This window comes from Triticum urartu, chromosome 2 (assembly GCF_003073215.2).
Source record: "Triticum urartu cultivar G1812 chromosome 2, Tu2.1, whole genome shotgun sequence".
Taxonomy (NCBI): Eukaryota; Viridiplantae; Streptophyta; class Magnoliopsida; order Poales; family Poaceae; genus Triticum; species Triticum urartu.
Window position 1 is genome coordinate 715168637 of NC_053023.1, and position 17268 is coordinate 715185904.

At 46.8% G+C, this 17268-nt stretch overlaps 2 protein-coding genes across 2 annotated transcripts; both read left to right on the forward strand.

Moving 5' to 3' along the window:
- The first annotated feature begins 10763 nt into the window (after positions 1-10763).
- On the forward strand, positions 10764-12536 carry LOC125534305 (3-ketoacyl-CoA synthase 4-like). The gene has a single exon (XM_048697562.1). The coding sequence runs from the start codon at positions 10798-10800 to the stop codon at positions 12175-12177; it is 1380 nt and encodes a 459-aa protein (XP_048553519.1). The 5' UTR covers positions 10764-10797; the 3' UTR covers positions 12178-12536.
- Positions 12537-13770: 1234 nt separating this feature from the next.
- Positions 13771-16030, forward strand: LOC125534306 (endonuclease 4-like). Its single transcript, XM_048697563.1, has 3 exons — positions 13771-13931; positions 14003-14174; positions 15229-16030. The coding sequence occupies exons 1-3, from the start codon at positions 13824-13826 to the stop codon at positions 15342-15344; spliced, it is 396 nt and encodes a 131-aa protein (XP_048553520.1). The 5' UTR covers positions 13771-13823; the 3' UTR covers positions 15345-16030.
- Positions 16031-17268: the final 1238 nt, after the last annotated feature.

A 17268-nucleotide genomic window follows, 5' to 3' on the forward strand; every position in this document is an offset into this window, starting at 1 on the left:
GACACTAGCATGAGTAGGATATGAACACCATGAACATAAACATTATAGAGGCTATGTTGGTTTTGATTCAACTACATGCATGAACATGTACCAAGTCAAGCCACTCGAACATTCAGAGGAGGATACCATATCATCATACTACATCACAATCATTTTAACGCTATGTTGATATCCAAGATAAATCATTATCCACTCCCAGCTACTTATGCATGGCATGAGAAACTATAATCTCTAATTGTCATTGCAAACATGTTTAATCATAACGGGCTGAATCATGGGCACTAGGTTAAACATATTTACACAGACAAGACAAGTCGAGTTCATACCAGTTTCTCCTTGCCACGGCCAGCTCATCGGATATCGTCATTATTGCTTTTCACTTGCACGACCGAATGATATGAAAATAATAAGAGTGCAAGAGTGTCATGGACTAAGCTGGAATCTGCAAACATTTTATTCAACAGGAGAAGACAAGATAAAATGGACTCTTATTAGTTCAACAGTTATTCATGTGAGAGCCACTCAACATTTTCATCATGGTCTTCTCCTCGGTAAGACTCGAATAAAAGAAAAGAAATTCAGAGAAACACATTGAAATATTTTTGGAGTTTTTGGTTTTCTTCAGTAAGTAAATAAAAAGCAAATACGAGGAAAACTATTTACACGGGAAAGCTCCCAACAAGCAAAAGAAGAACATGGAAATCTTTTTGGGTTTTCTTTTTAGTGCTACTACTAAGCATGCATATAAAGTAAATTACTACAACTAATTTTTTGGTTTTTTTCTAAACTTGTTCAAACACACAAGAAGAAAGCAAGAAAATAAATCTAAGCATGGATGATACAATGAAAAAGTGTGAACACCGATAAATGGAATGATATGTGAACATGAATATAATGTCGGTGAGAAACACGTACTCCCCCAAGCTTAGGCTTTTGGCCTAACTTGGTAGTGAATCAGTAGCCTGGAGGACAGTATGGATCCTGAGGACCATACATCCACTCATCCCACTGCTGAGAAGTGGGCATCCACTGATCCCACTATGGAGGTTCCTGTGCAGCCTCTGCAACAGCGTGAGCGTTCCAGTAGACGAGGATGTCTACAGGCATAATCCGGTATCCGCCCCTGGCAACAGAATCAAACAAAGCAGGTGCAGGCAAGGGGATAACATCACGAGTGTCAATGTTATAGACCAAGTTATAAGGAATGGCAATGTCAGGACGATCATGTGCAAGAAAGTGATGGTGATCCATGGTTGCACGGTCTAGGTAAATTGTGGTAAGAGGGAAATCATGAGGGCATATCTCAACCTCGAAGTGAGCCGTCAAACGAGTAGCATAAATCCCACCATGTATTTTACCTTGAGATTTATTAAGGTGCAGGCGACGAGCCACGATAGCTCCCAGGCTATATGTGTTGTCGCCCTCAATGGCACGACGTAAAACAGCAAGGTCTGGTGAACTAAGTGCACCCACCTTCTCCCTAGCAAGCAAGCATTTGGTAATGAAATATGCAAAGTAACGGACAGTAGGGAAATGTAAACCACCGGCAGTGATGGCTGACACTCTTCAAGACAAGATTTGTTTGTTCACATCTCTGCAAAACTTGATAAAGATTACTTAAACAATCATCAAAAGACTTCCCATAAACAGAAAAGTCATCCATGAAAACCTCAACAATCTTTTCATAAATTTCAGCGAATATAGCAGTCATATATCTTTGAAAGGTAACAGGTGCATTACATAAACCAAAAGGCATACGTCTATAAGCATAATTTCCAAAGGGACAAGTAAAAGTGGTCTTTTCTTGATCAGGTTGAGAAACAGGTATTTGTGAAAAGCCAGAATATCCATCAAGGAAGCAAAAGTGTGTGTGCTTAGATAATCTTTCAAGCATTTGATCAATAAAAGGCAAAGGGTAATGATCTTTTCTAGTTGCTTTGTTTAATTTTCTAAAATCAATTAGCATTCTATAGCCTGTGACAATTCTTTGTGGAATAAGTTCATTCTTATCATTAGGAACAACAGTTATACCTCCTTTCTTATGATCACAACGAACATGGCTTACCCATCTGCTATCAGCTATGGGATAGATTATACCTGCTTCCAGAAGTTTTGATATTTTCGTTCTTACCACTTCTTTCATCTTCGGATTTAACCGACATTGGTGATCAACAATGGGTTTAGCATCAGATTCCATATTAATTTTGTGCTGACATAGAGTGGGACTAATGCCCTTTAAATCGTCAAGAGTATATCCAATAGCAGCTCGGTGCTTCCTTAGAACTTTCAATAATCTTTCTTCTTCATGTTCTGGAAGGTTAGCACTAATAATAACATGATATATCTTCTTTTCATCAAGATAAGCATATTTCAAAGTGTCTGGCAATTGTTTTAATTCAAACACAGGATCACCTTTAGGTGGAGGAGGACCTCGTAGAGTTTCAATAGGCAAATTGTGTTTAAGCAGAGGACGTTGTTCAAAGAATTTTTTATCTATTTCATTTCTTCCATGCATATGTAAATCATTTGCATGGTCTAGAAAATATTGTTCTAAAGGATCAGTAGGTGGTACAACAATAGAAGCAAGACCAATTAATTCATCCTTACCAGGCAATTCTTTTTCATGAAGATTTCTACTAAACTTGGAAAAATTAAACTCATGAGACTCATCACCGAAGCTAACACCAATAGTTTGTTTCTTCCAGTCTATCTTAGCATTAACTGTATTCAAGAAAGGTCTGCCAAAAATAATGGGACAAAATTCATCTTGTGGGGAACCAAGAACAAGAAAATCAGTAGGGTATTTTATTTTCCCACACAAGACTTCAACATCTCTAACAAGCCCAAATGGTGATATGGTGTCTCTGTTAGCCAGTTTAATAGTAACATATATTTCTTCTAACTCTGCAGGTGCTATGCCTTTCATAATTTCTTGATATAAAGAGTCAAGTCCATATTTAGTGCTAAACCTTTGAAAAGCATCGGTATCCATAAAAGATTTAACACAATCATACTCAAGTTTAATACCTGACTCTTTGCCTTTGTCGAGTTCCCAATCTTCGGAGTTGCGTTTAATTCTTTCCAAAAGATCCCACCGGAATTCAATAGTCTTCTTCATAAAGGAACCAACACAAGAAGTATCAAGCATGGTTTGATCATTACAAGAAAGCCGAGCATAAAAATTCTGAATAATAATTTCTCTTGAGAGCTCATGATTGGGGCATGAATATAACATTGACTTAAGCCTCCCCAAGCTAGAGCGATACTTTCTCCTTCACGAGGCCAAACATTATATATATAATTCTGATCATGATGAACTAGATGCATAGGATAAAAAATTTGGTGGAACTCCAATTTCAAACGATTTCAATTCCATGACCCAATATCATCGCATAGCCTATACCATGCCAATGCTTTTCCCTTCAAAGATAAAGGAAAAAACTTCTTCATAACTTTATCTCCAGGTAAACCTGCAAGCTTAAACAACCCACAAATTTGTTCCACATATATCAAGTGCATATCAGGATGTTCGGTTCCATCTCCTGCATAAGGATTAGCTAGCAGTTGTTCTATCATACCCGAAGGAATTTCATATTCAATATTTTCAGTAGGTGCAATAGGTTGAGGGGTAGCTAATTGTGGTTCCGGACGAGGTGAAGATACCCCGAACAAACCCCTCAAAGGATTGTTTTCCATAGTAACAAGTGACAATAAATTTCCGCACACTATATAAATGTTTCCTTACCAAATTCCACTTACCAAAGGCGCTTCACTCCCAGGCAACGGCGCCAGAAAATAGCTTTGATGACCCACAAGTATAGTGGATCAATTGTAGCTCTTTTCGATAAGTAAGAGTGTCGAACCCAACGAGGAGCAGAAGGAAACGGCAAGTAGTTTCCAGTAAGGTGATGTCTGCAAGTGCTGAAATTTTAAGTAGAAGGGTAGTTTGATAGCAAGATAATTTCTAACGAGCAAGTAACGATAGTAGTAACAAAAGTGCAGCAAGGTAGCCCAATCCTTTTGAGGCAAATGACAGGCCAAAGTGGTCTCTTATAATAAGCAAAGCATTCTTGAGGGTACACGGGAATTTCATCTAGTCACTTTCATCATGTTGGTTCGATTCGTGTTTGCTACTTTGATAATTTGATATATGGGTGGACCGATGCTAGGTGCCGTTCTTACTTGAAAAAATCTCCTACTTATGATTAACCCTCCCACAAGCATTTGCATCTACGAGAAAAATATTAAGAATAAATTCTAACCATAGCATTAAACTTTGGGATCCAATCGGTCCCTTACGGAATAGCACAGAAACTGGGGGTTTAAGCTTCTGTCACTCTCGCAACCCATCATCTAATTGCTACTCCACAATGCACTACCTTAGGCCCAAATATGGTGAAGTATCATGTAGTCGACGTTCACATGACACCACTAAGGGAAGCACAACATACATATTATCAAAATATCGAACACATCTCGAATTCACATGATTACTTGCAACATGATTTCTCTCGTGACTTCAAGAACAAAGGTAACTACTCACAAATGATAAACATGCTCATGATCAGATAAATAGCATATTGGATCTGAACATATAATCTTTCATCAAATAAACCATATAGTAATCAACTATAAGATGTAATCAACACTACCAGTCACCCACAAGTACCAATCTATAGTTCCGGTAACAAGATTGAATACAAGAGATGAACTAGGGTTTGAGAGGAGATGGTGTTGTTGAAGATGTTAATGGAGATTGCCCTCCGCAAGATGGGAGAGTTGTTGGTGATGATGATGACGATGATTTCCCGCTCCGGAAGGGAAGTTCCCCTGGCAAAATCGCTCCACCGGAGGGAAAAAGTGCTTCGGCCCAAGTTCCGCCTCGAGGCGGCGGCGCTTCGTCCCGAAAGTCCTCCTCTTATTTTTATTTCTAGGTCAAAATGACTTATATACCAAAAGATGGGCATCGGAGGTGGGCTGAGGAGGCCACAACCCACCAGGGCGCACCAGGGGGCCCTGGCGCACCCAGGTGGGTTGTGCCCATCTGGTGCCCCCCCCCCTCTTGTAGTTATTTGCTCCAATAATTCTTATATATTCCATAAAAATCCCCGTGAAGTTTCAGCTTGTTTGGAGTTGTGCAGAATAGATAGCCCGACGTAGCTTTTCAGGTCTAGATTTCCAGCTGCCAAAATTCTCCCTCTTGATGTGTACCTTGCAAATTATGAGAGAAAATGCATTAGAATTACTCCAAAAAAGCATTATTATGGATAAAAATAGCATAAATAACAGTAAGAAAACATGATGCAAAATGGACGTATCAATCTACACTCTAAAATGTGTCTATATACATCCGTATGTGGTTCATAGTGTAATCTCTAGAAAAACTTATATTTGGGAACAGAGGGAGTAGATCGCATGGGGAAGCAGACCCAAAGCAGATCACATGTGGACGAGCAACCTCTAGGCATAAGGGTGCCGCCACCATGCCATGGCTACTGGAGAGGAGCTATTGCCCGAAGTCGAGCTCACTGTGGCGCCGCACTCATCGAGCCACACAGCAAGAGGGGTTGTGCCTTCCCCGCCGCGAGCGCCCACCGTCGAGCAAGAAGAAGGCCCTACCACTGCCGCCCACCGTGTGGGCTTAGCTCAGCGGCGTCCTTCGACGGCGGCAAGGGAACTGAGGTAGGAGAGGACGGGTACCAACGGCACTGGCTATCTGTCCTCCCGTGTTGCCAGACAAGCGAGGCCGAAGCGTGAGAGGTAAGTGAGTAACTCAAGATTGAACTATTGAAAAGCACAATGCATACATGCATCCACGGGTAAAATCTAACGGTTGAAAAAACAGCACTTGCATGCATTCACGGGCAAAATCTAACGGTTGAAAAATGGGTTGCATTTCAAGAAAAACAGTCTGAGTTGTAGAAATTGCAGGAAAATGGTTTTGTTTCTACCAAGATGGTGACGTTTGAAAAGTAGTCTATCTTCTTAAGAAGAAAATTGTTGCATGTACAAGCACAAAGATTACATGCATCTCCGTGCAAGATTCGAGGTTAAAAATCGTTTGCATTTTAAGTAAAGAAACATATGCCTGTGTTGTGGAAAACACGAGAAAACTAGACAGCCCAAATTAGTTCGTTGGTGCATTAAAACCTCTTCAATATCTATGGGCTAACGACTTTCTAATAATCTGAATGAGAGTGCTCTCGCTGTGCAATGTGAAAAACATGGACACACTAGCGTGCAACATGTAATATGCCAGGAGAGAGGATTTATGGCACGTAGGTGCGGGGCAGCGAACCCCTCGTGCGCGCTTTTTATTTTGGCTTCCGATTTCAATCTTTCATATCTTTTGAATGACAAGTCCAAACTAAGCTGTGTTTTCATATTCGTGTTTCTTGTAACGAGGGCTTTCAGATAAGATTCATTTTGAAACGTTTTTGATGAGTTTATAAAAATTCTATTAAATTCTAACTCTTGAAACCTAGTATCAGCGACCGACAAAATCATAACTTTAGTATCTGCAACGACAAAATTCACGTAAAATTTAAATTCTGAAACTTGATACGAGCGACCGAGAAATTTGTAAGTTTCCAAGATTAAAATGTAAAACTTACTGTACCCTCGTGCGGGATGCAAATACTGTGCAGATTGCCACGGCCGAGCAGGGCTGGGCAGGTGCGTGCTCCCACGCCTGTGTTGGAATTTCCATATGCTAGGAAGATGGTTGAGAATAATAATATGCTAGGAATATATATGGTTGAGAAGTTGGCACGCACGGTCTTATACGTACTATCATCGCTCATGTACTGATGGATATTTTTGATCTAGGTGTGCACTGCTCTGAGGTTACGTATTTTTCCCATGATCTTGTAATGGAAGATCGTGAGTGGAAAGAAACGTTCAAAGGCATGCAAAGCCCGGGAAAATATGTGGTGCTCCGGGAGCCCCTAAGTTTAGAGCATCTTCAGCCGTGTCCTCAACAGGCCTTTCAAGTCATTTTTTCAACGCTGACACTGAAAAAATGGCCCAGTCGTACTCCAAGAACCCGTTTTTCATCGGATTGGGTCGAAATTGAAGTTGGCATACCCAACTTGAACCTGATGCGTTGGGGGTCGCCTGGGGGCGTCGGACGGACCGTTTTTGGCGTGAACTGTGATGGGCCCGCCCTGTCAGCGACGCGCCGCTTCGTTGTCCACATCGCCTCGTTTCCTACGGGATTCAATGCCAAAGCTGTCGCGCCGTCGCCTCCATTGATGCCCCGTCTGCCGCGATGCAGCGCGCCGGTCAGCATGTCCATTGATGCCGCGCAGTGAAGCGCCGCGTCGCCCAGCGCCATGGTCGCCCGCCACGCGTCGCCTGGCATGCGCCTCCCGCCGCCCGAGCTCCGGCTATAAAAGTCGCCCGCCTCGCCGGTGAACGCCACACCGCAACACATCGCCCCTCCCCCCCCCTGCTCGCACATTCCACTCCCCCGCCGACGAGCAATGGCAGCGCGGTACCCAGGCGATTCCGCGGCGAAGAACGGCTTCAGCCGCCGTCACCTCCACGAGTGGGAGGCGCGCCTCCTTTTTGAGGCCGACTACCCGGCTCCCCCGGACATGAGGGTGTGGGGCGCGTGGCGTTTGAGCGCCGGCGGCGTGCCGGTGCCACCCGCTCCCACCGGGGCGGACCGGCGGACAGAGATCGCCCGCATTAGGTTGTCGCTGGCGGAGGAGCAGCGGCGAACGCCGGCGTACTTCCCCGACAACAACGCGTTCTGGACGATCTACTTCGACCACCGCCGCGACGGCCTGATCGCCTCCACCAACGGCGTCGTGCCTCGCGGCCGCCACAACGCCGAAGGGCGGCACGACTGGTGGGGGGTGCACGGCCGCACCCTCGAGCACGTCCTCGACTACATCGAGGCCGGCAACACGCCGCGCCTCGAGTACCCCGCCCCCGCACGCCCGTCCTTCTCTCACCACCGTGGCAGCTCGTGGATGTCGCGACGGTTGTCGGACGCGACGACCTCCTCCTCGGGCGGCTCGCCGGCGGCCTTCGCCGTCAAGCCCGAGCCGCAGGACACGGCGGGGGAGTCCCCGCTAGGGCGCCGCACCCGCATCGGCGCCCTGACCATCCCTGAGGAAGGCCGTGGCGGTCGCATGCGCCGCGTCCGGTCGAAAACCGAGCCGGAGCCTCCCCTGCTCCCGGTGAAGCCGGGGCACCTCGCGATGGCCACCGCCGACGAGACGGCTATGATATGGGCGATGGAGGACTACGTCCGCGAGCAGGTGGCTCGCCAGCGCCGCGCCCTCGAGGAACTCAAGGCGCGCCACCCCCGCCCCGTCGGCGAGGTGGACGGCGTCCTCTACCGCGACAGCGACTAGGAGGAGGCCGGGCCATCCCGCGTCGGCGACCCTGGACAGGGCTGCAGCAGGGACAGCAGCGGGTAGCAGGGCGAGGACGACGACGACGACGGCGGCGGCGGCGGAGACTACACCGACTTCTACAAGCGCCTAGGCATGTAGAAGTCGGACGGCGGCGAGGCGCGGCGAGGACGGCGTAGCTAGGCCGTGTTTGTTTTTTATTTGTTTTTTGTACAAATTTGAATGAATGTCGTCGAGTTTGGATGAATTTTGATGAGTTTGTGCCAAAAAGCGCCGAATTCGTTTAGCCCTGGCGCCGACCTAGGGGCGACGACTGGAAACGCAGTCGCCCTCACATCGAAAATCTCGCCGGCTCGCCTCTAGGACGCGTTTTTTCGGCATCCTGGGGAGTCGAACGGCTGGAGATGCTCTTAGCGTCTGGTTCGTCTGGTTTGGAGCAGCATTTATGGCGGAAGGAAATGCTGGCGCGTATATGGCAGAGAAATAGTGCGCGTACAGAAATGGGCCCGTATGACGGGGCAACGGAGTTAGTCATTGCCGTGACGGCCGGACCTGATAATGTTCAATTGGTACAGACTGATAATGTTCAATTGGTACAGGATGGCGAATGGCCGCAAAACGTGGGTGGATTCAAGCTGTTCGCCCAGGTAAGCAGTGGATCTAAGTGCATGCATGGCTGCTTAGATTCTTTTACATGTTCGTACTCATGATGCATTTGGCTTTATCATTTTGTTTTCTGCTTGTCAACAGGTGTTCCTCCTGAAATGGATGGACACTGAATCTGCGAACGGGCCAAAATCACTCTTTTGACTTTGATTGATGAGTTTAGCATGAAATAATCCACATTTGAAAAAAAAACATGATCTGACATTTTTCGCTGCCATCTGTGACGGTTAGGTGGATGAGCTCTCCCGCGTTAGCTAATATTAGCCATCGCATGCCCGTTGGTGGTAACTTAAGGATATCTCCAATGGCATAGATCAAAACAAACACACCAAACATCTGTACTGGACGCGTAAGCAGGCTTGGATATAGCAACCGGCCATTCAATCCTGTGCATCAAAGTTCGATCATATCTGAGATGGAAATTTAACAAAATGGACGAAATTGAAGTATACACCAAATGTTTCATTAATATTTTGGATGAAATTAACGGGGACATGGAGACTTTTTTGCGGGGACATGGATTTTTTAACATAGCAAAAGTAAAACTATCCTAGTCTACACGACTTTGTCTGACATGGGTGTCCATGCTCCACATCCTACTCTTTGTCGTCTGTCATTTGACCGTGTGAGGCCGGCATATATTTGACTATGGACTATTGTTAAAAACCTATGCGGCTATGCATATATATACTGCTGGTCCTATAACATATACTTCTTGAAAAGTACACAACCAATTGATTTTCAGGAAAGATGGACGGTTACAAAGGAAAGCTCTTCCACCAGGTTATAACAAAATGTAGAGTAACTTGAAACAGGAACCAAATTTATGAAAGGAAAAGCTATCACCTGGCCAATGCAACAAAACACAAAGGTGCAAACAGACCGTGGATTCAGTTCATTGTTCACGTCCTCTATCTCTTCAAATTTTCAAATCAGCAAAAAAAAAACTATGATCTTGACTGATTTTGGCACTGAGTTGCATTAGCACATGTAAAAATAGGGTTGCAACATGAGTTTCATTCGTCGTAGCACTTGTGTGGTTTTTCTTTTTTTGCAGTGAGTCGAAGCAAAGTGGATCAAAAATACAGGAAAAAAACCTATGTGGATTAATACTGCTTTTACTTTCTAATTTATGTACGCTAAAGCAAAGATGGGGAAAAACAATATTAATACTGCTTTTCCTGTATTTTACATCACAAAATATGTACTTTCAGTTATGTACGCTAGAGTAAAAACATGTTTTTTTTCCGACAATAATCCATGTCCAATATTAATTAGATGCTCTTTGTTATTGGGGAAAAACAAAGAAAAGAAAAGAATTGCCAGATTGCCACTCTCAACAATCGAACCCAACACTTCTGCTATTTTTATTTATTTTTTGAGAATCACACCTTCTAGCATTAAAGGTTCGTTCAGAACGTATGCATGTAAAAAAAATGGTTCAAAACGTATGACATGTGATGGGCCGTGAATACAGATTTTGTGCAGACGTTGTTTTCACGGCGTGAGGGAACAGCGCTTACTGTTCCGTGGGTCCGCACCAGAGTCCTTAATGTGTGGCGTTGCGTACAGCAGTATACCACGTTCAATGCGAGCCCAGTCTCCGATCCCAACGAGAACAAGCGCACAAAGATAACATGTGCAGGCGAGGACGAGCACTCCTATGGATTTTCGATTGCTATATAAAAGGAAACAATTGCTTAACTTTCATTGCACCATTGTGCTGCTAACTGCTAAGATCCTCGTACTGCGAATCGTCACCACAATGATACTCGCAACTGCCGTCCTCACAAAGGTTGCACAATGGCCTTCCACTGCACACAAGACTATGCCCCAATCCAGTGATATATGTCTCATCCATCTACTTCTCGTCGCTCTTTTGATCGTCACGGCTGCCATCTATCTTGCACTCCGTCCTAGAAATGTATACCTTGTTGACTACTCTTGCTTCCGGCCAAGCTCCAACTTTAGATACCCAAAGGCAACCTCCGTCGAGCATGCACGACTCTCACCTTTGATTGATGATTCTACTGCCAACTTCATAGCTAGTATTCATGAGCGCTCAGGCATGGGCGATCAAACATATTTCCCACCAGTAGTTATGCACATGGAGCCATATTGTGGGCTTGATGAAGCACGCACCGAAGCAGAGTTGGTCGTCTTCTCAGTGATTGATGACCTTCTAGCCAAGACGTGCATCAATCTTGATGCGGTCGGTGTTCTTATCACCAACTGCAGCTTATTTTGTCCGGTACCATCCATCGCCGACATGATTGTAAATAGATACAAGTTACGAGGTGATCTCCGCGTCATGAACCTCTCTGGGATGGCATGCTCTGCATCGGTGACCGCAGTGGGGCTTGCGAGCAACATCCTGCGGTTCATGCCTTGGGGGTCATACGCGTTGGTGGTGTCAACGGAGATCGTTGGCCCGTGCTACTATGTGGGAAACAAGCGTTCCATGCAGCTGACTAACCTCTTGTTTCGTATGGGCGGTGTCGCCAAGCTTTTGTCGACTTCTAGGTCCAAGGCTCGGTTTCGGCTTGGGCATTTCACGCGAACGATCACGGCGGCAAGCAACACCGCCTACCGGTGTGTGTATCAAGAAGAAGATGAGAAGGGAAACCTAGGGATTGCTCTCTCTAAAGACCTTATGGTTGTCGCTGGTGATGCACTCACGGCTAATATCACATCAACCGCACCTCTTGTCCTACCAGCATCAGAGCTTTTCAAGTATGGATTCTTATGCATGGCCAAAAAGGTGCTTCATTGGAGGAAGATCAGACCATACATCCCAAACTTTTGTGTTGCATTTGACCATTTCTGCATCCACGTCGGTGGGCCGGCAGTTATCACCTCCGTACAGCATGGCCTCGGCCTATCAGACAAGCATGTTGAGCCATCAAGAATGACACTGCATCGGTTTGGAAATCAGTCAACGTCATCAGTGTGGTATGAATTGGCATACATTGAAGCTAAAGGGCGGATGAAGAAAGGCAACAGGGTGTGGATGATCGGGTTCGGTGCAGGGTACGAATGCAACACTATTGGTTGGATGTGTATACAACCATCTTCTGGTGCGGTCCATGGACCCTGGGCTAGCTGCATCCGTCATTACCCAGTGGATGTCTCCAACAAAGTTTAAACTAAGAGGTTCATCGCATCGACATCTACTGCTGCTACTACTACATCGACATCTAGATATGATAACCCAACAAAAGGACATCAATTCTCAACTCCATTGACCAAAAGCCAATGGTCATGCTTAGAGAGGGTAGAATAGTCATATGTTGTGCACTTTAGAGATTATCCAAGCAAATGTTTTTCTCAAAGTCGATGTATCGGCTTTGCTAGTTATAACTTATAAGTTGCTCGAGAACTTCCTGTGTCCAATTCAGTTTCCAAAAAAGTGCAATTTAAAAAAGTGTTAGTTGGTGAAGAACACATTACTCTGTGTATATTTGGATGCAGTGAGTGGCACTACGAGAGGACGCTGATGTATGTGGCGAGCATGAGGACACATGCATGATGTTGTGTAGAGGGGGTCGATTGACTGTTTTTCATGTGGAAAGGCCGAAGGCCATATATTAAGTATTACAAGTCCTTGCAAACACCCTCATACAAAAAGATAAAATTACAATGAAATTTTTTGGAGTGTTGAAATCTTCTTCCTCTTGCATCCGCCGGCAACATGCCTTGAGCATTGCTCGGTCCTGCTTTTGGGCCTCTGCCTTGACTGAGTAAATTTTAAGAAACCCATGAACTTGTAGAAGCAGTGATCGAAAAGTCATCGGTGCAGATCAGGAAACACCGAGGGCCGTGATTCTGCGAACCAAATCGCTGCCCCGGAGAAGGAAACGCCAATAAAGGCCTGTAGAAACTCTGAAGACCACGAAAGCCGGCCGAATCCAGGCAGATCCACCAGAAACCTAAACCGACAGGATCCCAGAAGGCCCGTCGTAGACACGGCCGCGCACACCCTTCATCGGCGATAAGCACACCGACGGAACGGGAAACGAGTGGGGAGAGCATTATTCCTACACTGGGACAATGTTGTTGCCTCGCCGCCCCCAAACCAAACATGTAGACCCCCTAAAGAAAACTTGAAAAAAAAATCACCCATGCCGCTGCACAAGTTTGAATATGATGTTGAGGTCGCCGCCGTCTAGGACCGTGCATCGACACCCTCTTCTTGGGTGACCTAGACAGGCCGGCCACCGATGCTCTCCGCCCGCCGCCGGCTTCGCCAACACCGCCGTCGAGCACAGCGACGCGGATCACTCAAACATGCATCTCCTTCGCCTTCTCACAGCAGCCCTCCAACAACCAGGCGTATGCCAATTGGATGGTGTGATCGCGGGGTACGCGATCCGATCGGTCGGCCGACGGCGACGCCTAGCGCTGGCCAAACTGCAACCGATAGGGTACTCGCTAGCGTGCAAACAGTGCGACCTTTGGGCTGGCCCTCGGAGCTGTTTAAAGATGGAGACGGCTCGGTCGGTTGGTGGATGGGATCAGCCATAGCGTTCGCTGTGATGAGTGCGACGCAGAGACCATGACGCTGTACGTCCAGAGCAACGCCCTGTCCCTCCCTCCCTTGAATGCCTCCGGACCAAATGGCACGGCGCGTGCGTGGAACACGACTCGCCTGTGAGCGCGCAGTGTTGCCGGAGAGTCGGAGACTTTTCTCAAAACGTCAGCACTCTAGAATCTGGACGACTTACCTATAAACCGGAAAGGAACGCGGCAACACACACACTGTGAGTGAAAGCTTGAGCTAGGAAGCCTGGAATGGGGCTGCTCCAGGTCCTCCTTGCCGCGGCGGCCGCGGCGGCGAGGGCTCCGGTGGCGCGGGCGTGGGTCGTGGAGGGCCACTACATGACCTGCAAGATCTCCGAGGTACATTAGTCCATTGGTACGTACATCACAAAATGCAGAGACGGACGCGCCAACTGAACTGATTCTCGCAGGGTTTGCTGACAAGCGAGGCGACGGCGGCGGTGAAGGGCCTCCTGCCGGGGTGGGCCAACGGCGAGCTCGCGGAGGCGTGCTCTTGGCCGGACATCGAGCGGCGCAGGATGCCGTGGTCGGGGTCCCTGCACTTCGCCGACACCCCCGGCGACTGCAAGTTCAGCTACGCAAGTACGTACTCGACAGCGCTCCTCGTATTCCTGCTCTCGGTGTTCAGGTTTCCTTTTTCTTCAACGCCTATGTTTGTGTGGTCGAAGAACGTTAATCTCTTCAAACGAATTGATCCATGAATTGGTGGAAACAAACATGAAAATTGTCTAGATATTTATAACATAATGGAAGAAATACGTAGGTTCATCTTTGCTCTTTTAAGTGAAAAGGATGAAGCACAAATAAGATAAGAGCATCTACAACAGCACGCCCTACATCAGGCCCACTCCCCCCACCGCGCTCCACCCCCCTCCGCCCCCAAGCTTCTCCGGCATGGCGAGCAACAGACCAGAGTCCTGTACCTCCTAATACCTTGACCGGGAACTAGTCCCACGCGGCCCCGAGGAGAAGATGGCTGTCCGCATTGCGCTCCACGCTCCCGGGAGGAGTCCGCCCGATTGTGATCGGACTCCATGCAGAGGGAATCCATTGCGTCCGCCCAAATAACGCATGGATCCAGCATGAGGCTAGTCGTCAGATACGTTGCGGTATGAATGATGTGGTGGAGGCGCACCCTCTTTTTTGGCACGTCGAGCCGGAGGTGCACGCTCGCATTGCGTCCGACGCAACTATGGCACGATGTGCTTGTCGTGTGAGGTAGCGAGCGTGGAGGGCGAGGTGGAGTTGCACTCTCCGGTGCCACTACGGGTGACCAGCAACCCTGGCGCCGCAACCGCGTCATGGTGGACGTGTCGGCTCCGACCACGACAGATCCATCGTCGACCTGGCATCGACCGACGACGTACAAGCCACGGGCTCCGATGAGGAAGAGTAGCGCATGCGAGACGATGGAGCTTCAAGTCCCGTGAGCTACTGCTAGCTTGTCCCATGTCCTACTCTATGTCGCCGGTAACCGCACCTCCACTCTGAGGGGCTCAGCCGGCCGCTAGACATGGATACGACCGGAAAAATAAGGACAGTCGCGAGTGAAAATTTAGACTAGTTTGCGAGATGTTCTAACTACAACCAAATTTAACGTGCAACTGGGCATTTCATACCGTGTAATGCTGGACAGGGGACTGCCACGGACCGAAAGGGAAGAAGGACATGTGCGTGGTGGGAGGCATCAACAACTACAACGCCGCGCTCCAAGACTCCTCAAGCCCGTGTAAGAGCATATGTACTTACTGAAACCTACTGACAGAGCACATGACAACTTTGGCTCATTGCGCATGGTATATGTTGGGATATCCTCCTCATGTGGGCTGTGAGGAGATGACCATTTGAGGCCTTTTAGGCAGCCCAAAGAGGTGCATAAGCCCACTACCCATTAGGGTTATGACCTAGGGTCATTTTGGACTTTGCACATGAGTGGATGGGGATGCTTTTACCCTCCATCCAGCAGCCACCACCAAGAGTGACGAAAATCAGTTCATCCTCCAAAAGAGAAGAAGAGAGAAAACCAAGAGAGCAAGGGAAGAAGAGGAAGATTGAAGGAAGAAGCAAGAGATCTCCTCCCCAAGGTTGTGATGGTCCAGATCCACTACTTTGTCTCCTTCAAGCTTCGGTTCCACCATTTTTGGTGAGATTGTTCCAATCCCTAGTTCTTGAGCCCTAAATCTTGTTGTGTTCATCCAAGATTCAGAACTCTTGATGTATGAGATCCTCTAGTGTTGTCTAGAGAAGAACTTGTTGTATCCCACATTTGATAATAGTGGAAGAGGATTTGGGTGGCTTCGGCCCGTGGTTTTTCCCCTCAAGTTGAGGGGTTTTCCACGTAAAAATCTGGTGTCTCTTTGTTGATGCTTGGTGCTGTCCAGAAACTTACTCCTACCACAAGACACTAGGCTGAGGAGTGTCTTGCCTGCTGAGTAACATTTTCTGCCTCCATATATGCGGCTGCATATGTTTCATTCCGTGCTAAGCAAGAATCCTTGACTTAGTACATGATGTGGTGCTGAGATTACTTGTTTCCGCTGCAGTTATCAGTTAACCACAAGTGCATTTGTGTGCTAATTCCCAGCAGAGTGGCATCAGAGCCTTGGTTGCTTAGAAGGTTGCAAATCCCAGTTGCTTGATTGTTGCTGGAAGTGCTGCTCACAATGGCTTTGGAAGAAAGCGCTACTATAAGTGGCATGATAAAACTTGATTCTTCCAATTACTCATTATGGAAGCCCATGATGGAAGACATCCTTTATTGCAAGGATTTGTACGAGCCAATTGTGAAAGACAAGATACCCACAGGTGTCACGGAAGAAGAATGGAGAGTGTTGCACAGAAAGGCAGTAGGTATGATTCGGTTGTACATCAACCACAATATTTTCCATCATGTTGCAAATGACACAAATGCATATGAGATGTGGCAGAAGTTGGAGTCTATGTATGAGAGGAAGACATCAATGAACAAGGCCTCGGTGATCAAAAGACTTGCAAAGCTTGAGTACCGAGATGGCACAAGTGTGATTGAGCACTTAAATGTCTTTCAATGCCATATAAATCAACTTTCAGCCATGAAGATCAACTTTGAGGATGAGGTGCAAGCATTGTTGCTGCTGAGTTCCATGCCTGATAGTTGGAATACGCTTGTTGTGTCACTTAGTAATTCAGCTCCGGATGGGAAGCTGACTTTGGAGATGGTGAAGAACAGTATGCTGAATGAAGAAGCCAGAAAGAAGGAAAAGGGTGATGCCTCTTCTTCTGATGCGTATGTGGCTGAAACCCATGGGAAGAATGAGAATCATGGTTGCAGCAATACAAGATTTCAGCAAGGCAAAACCAAACCCAGGGGGAGATCAAAGTCAAAACAGAGAAAAGATATTACTTGCTTTCATTGTGGCAATCCGGGACACATAAAGAGCGAGTGCAGGAAGTACAAAAGAGAGCTTGCAGAGGGGAAACTCAGAAAGAAAACCGAGCAAAAGGCTAAGAGCAGTTCAGCCATGACCGCAACAGACGAGGACTATCTAGTCATTGAAGATGAAGATTGCTATAGTGTTGTTCGTGATGATGCCATGAGTTGGGTTGTGGATTCAGGTACGTCCTTCCACATCACATCACATAAGGAGTATTTCACATCTTACACTAGTGGTGTTGCTGGCCAAGTGAGGATGGGAAA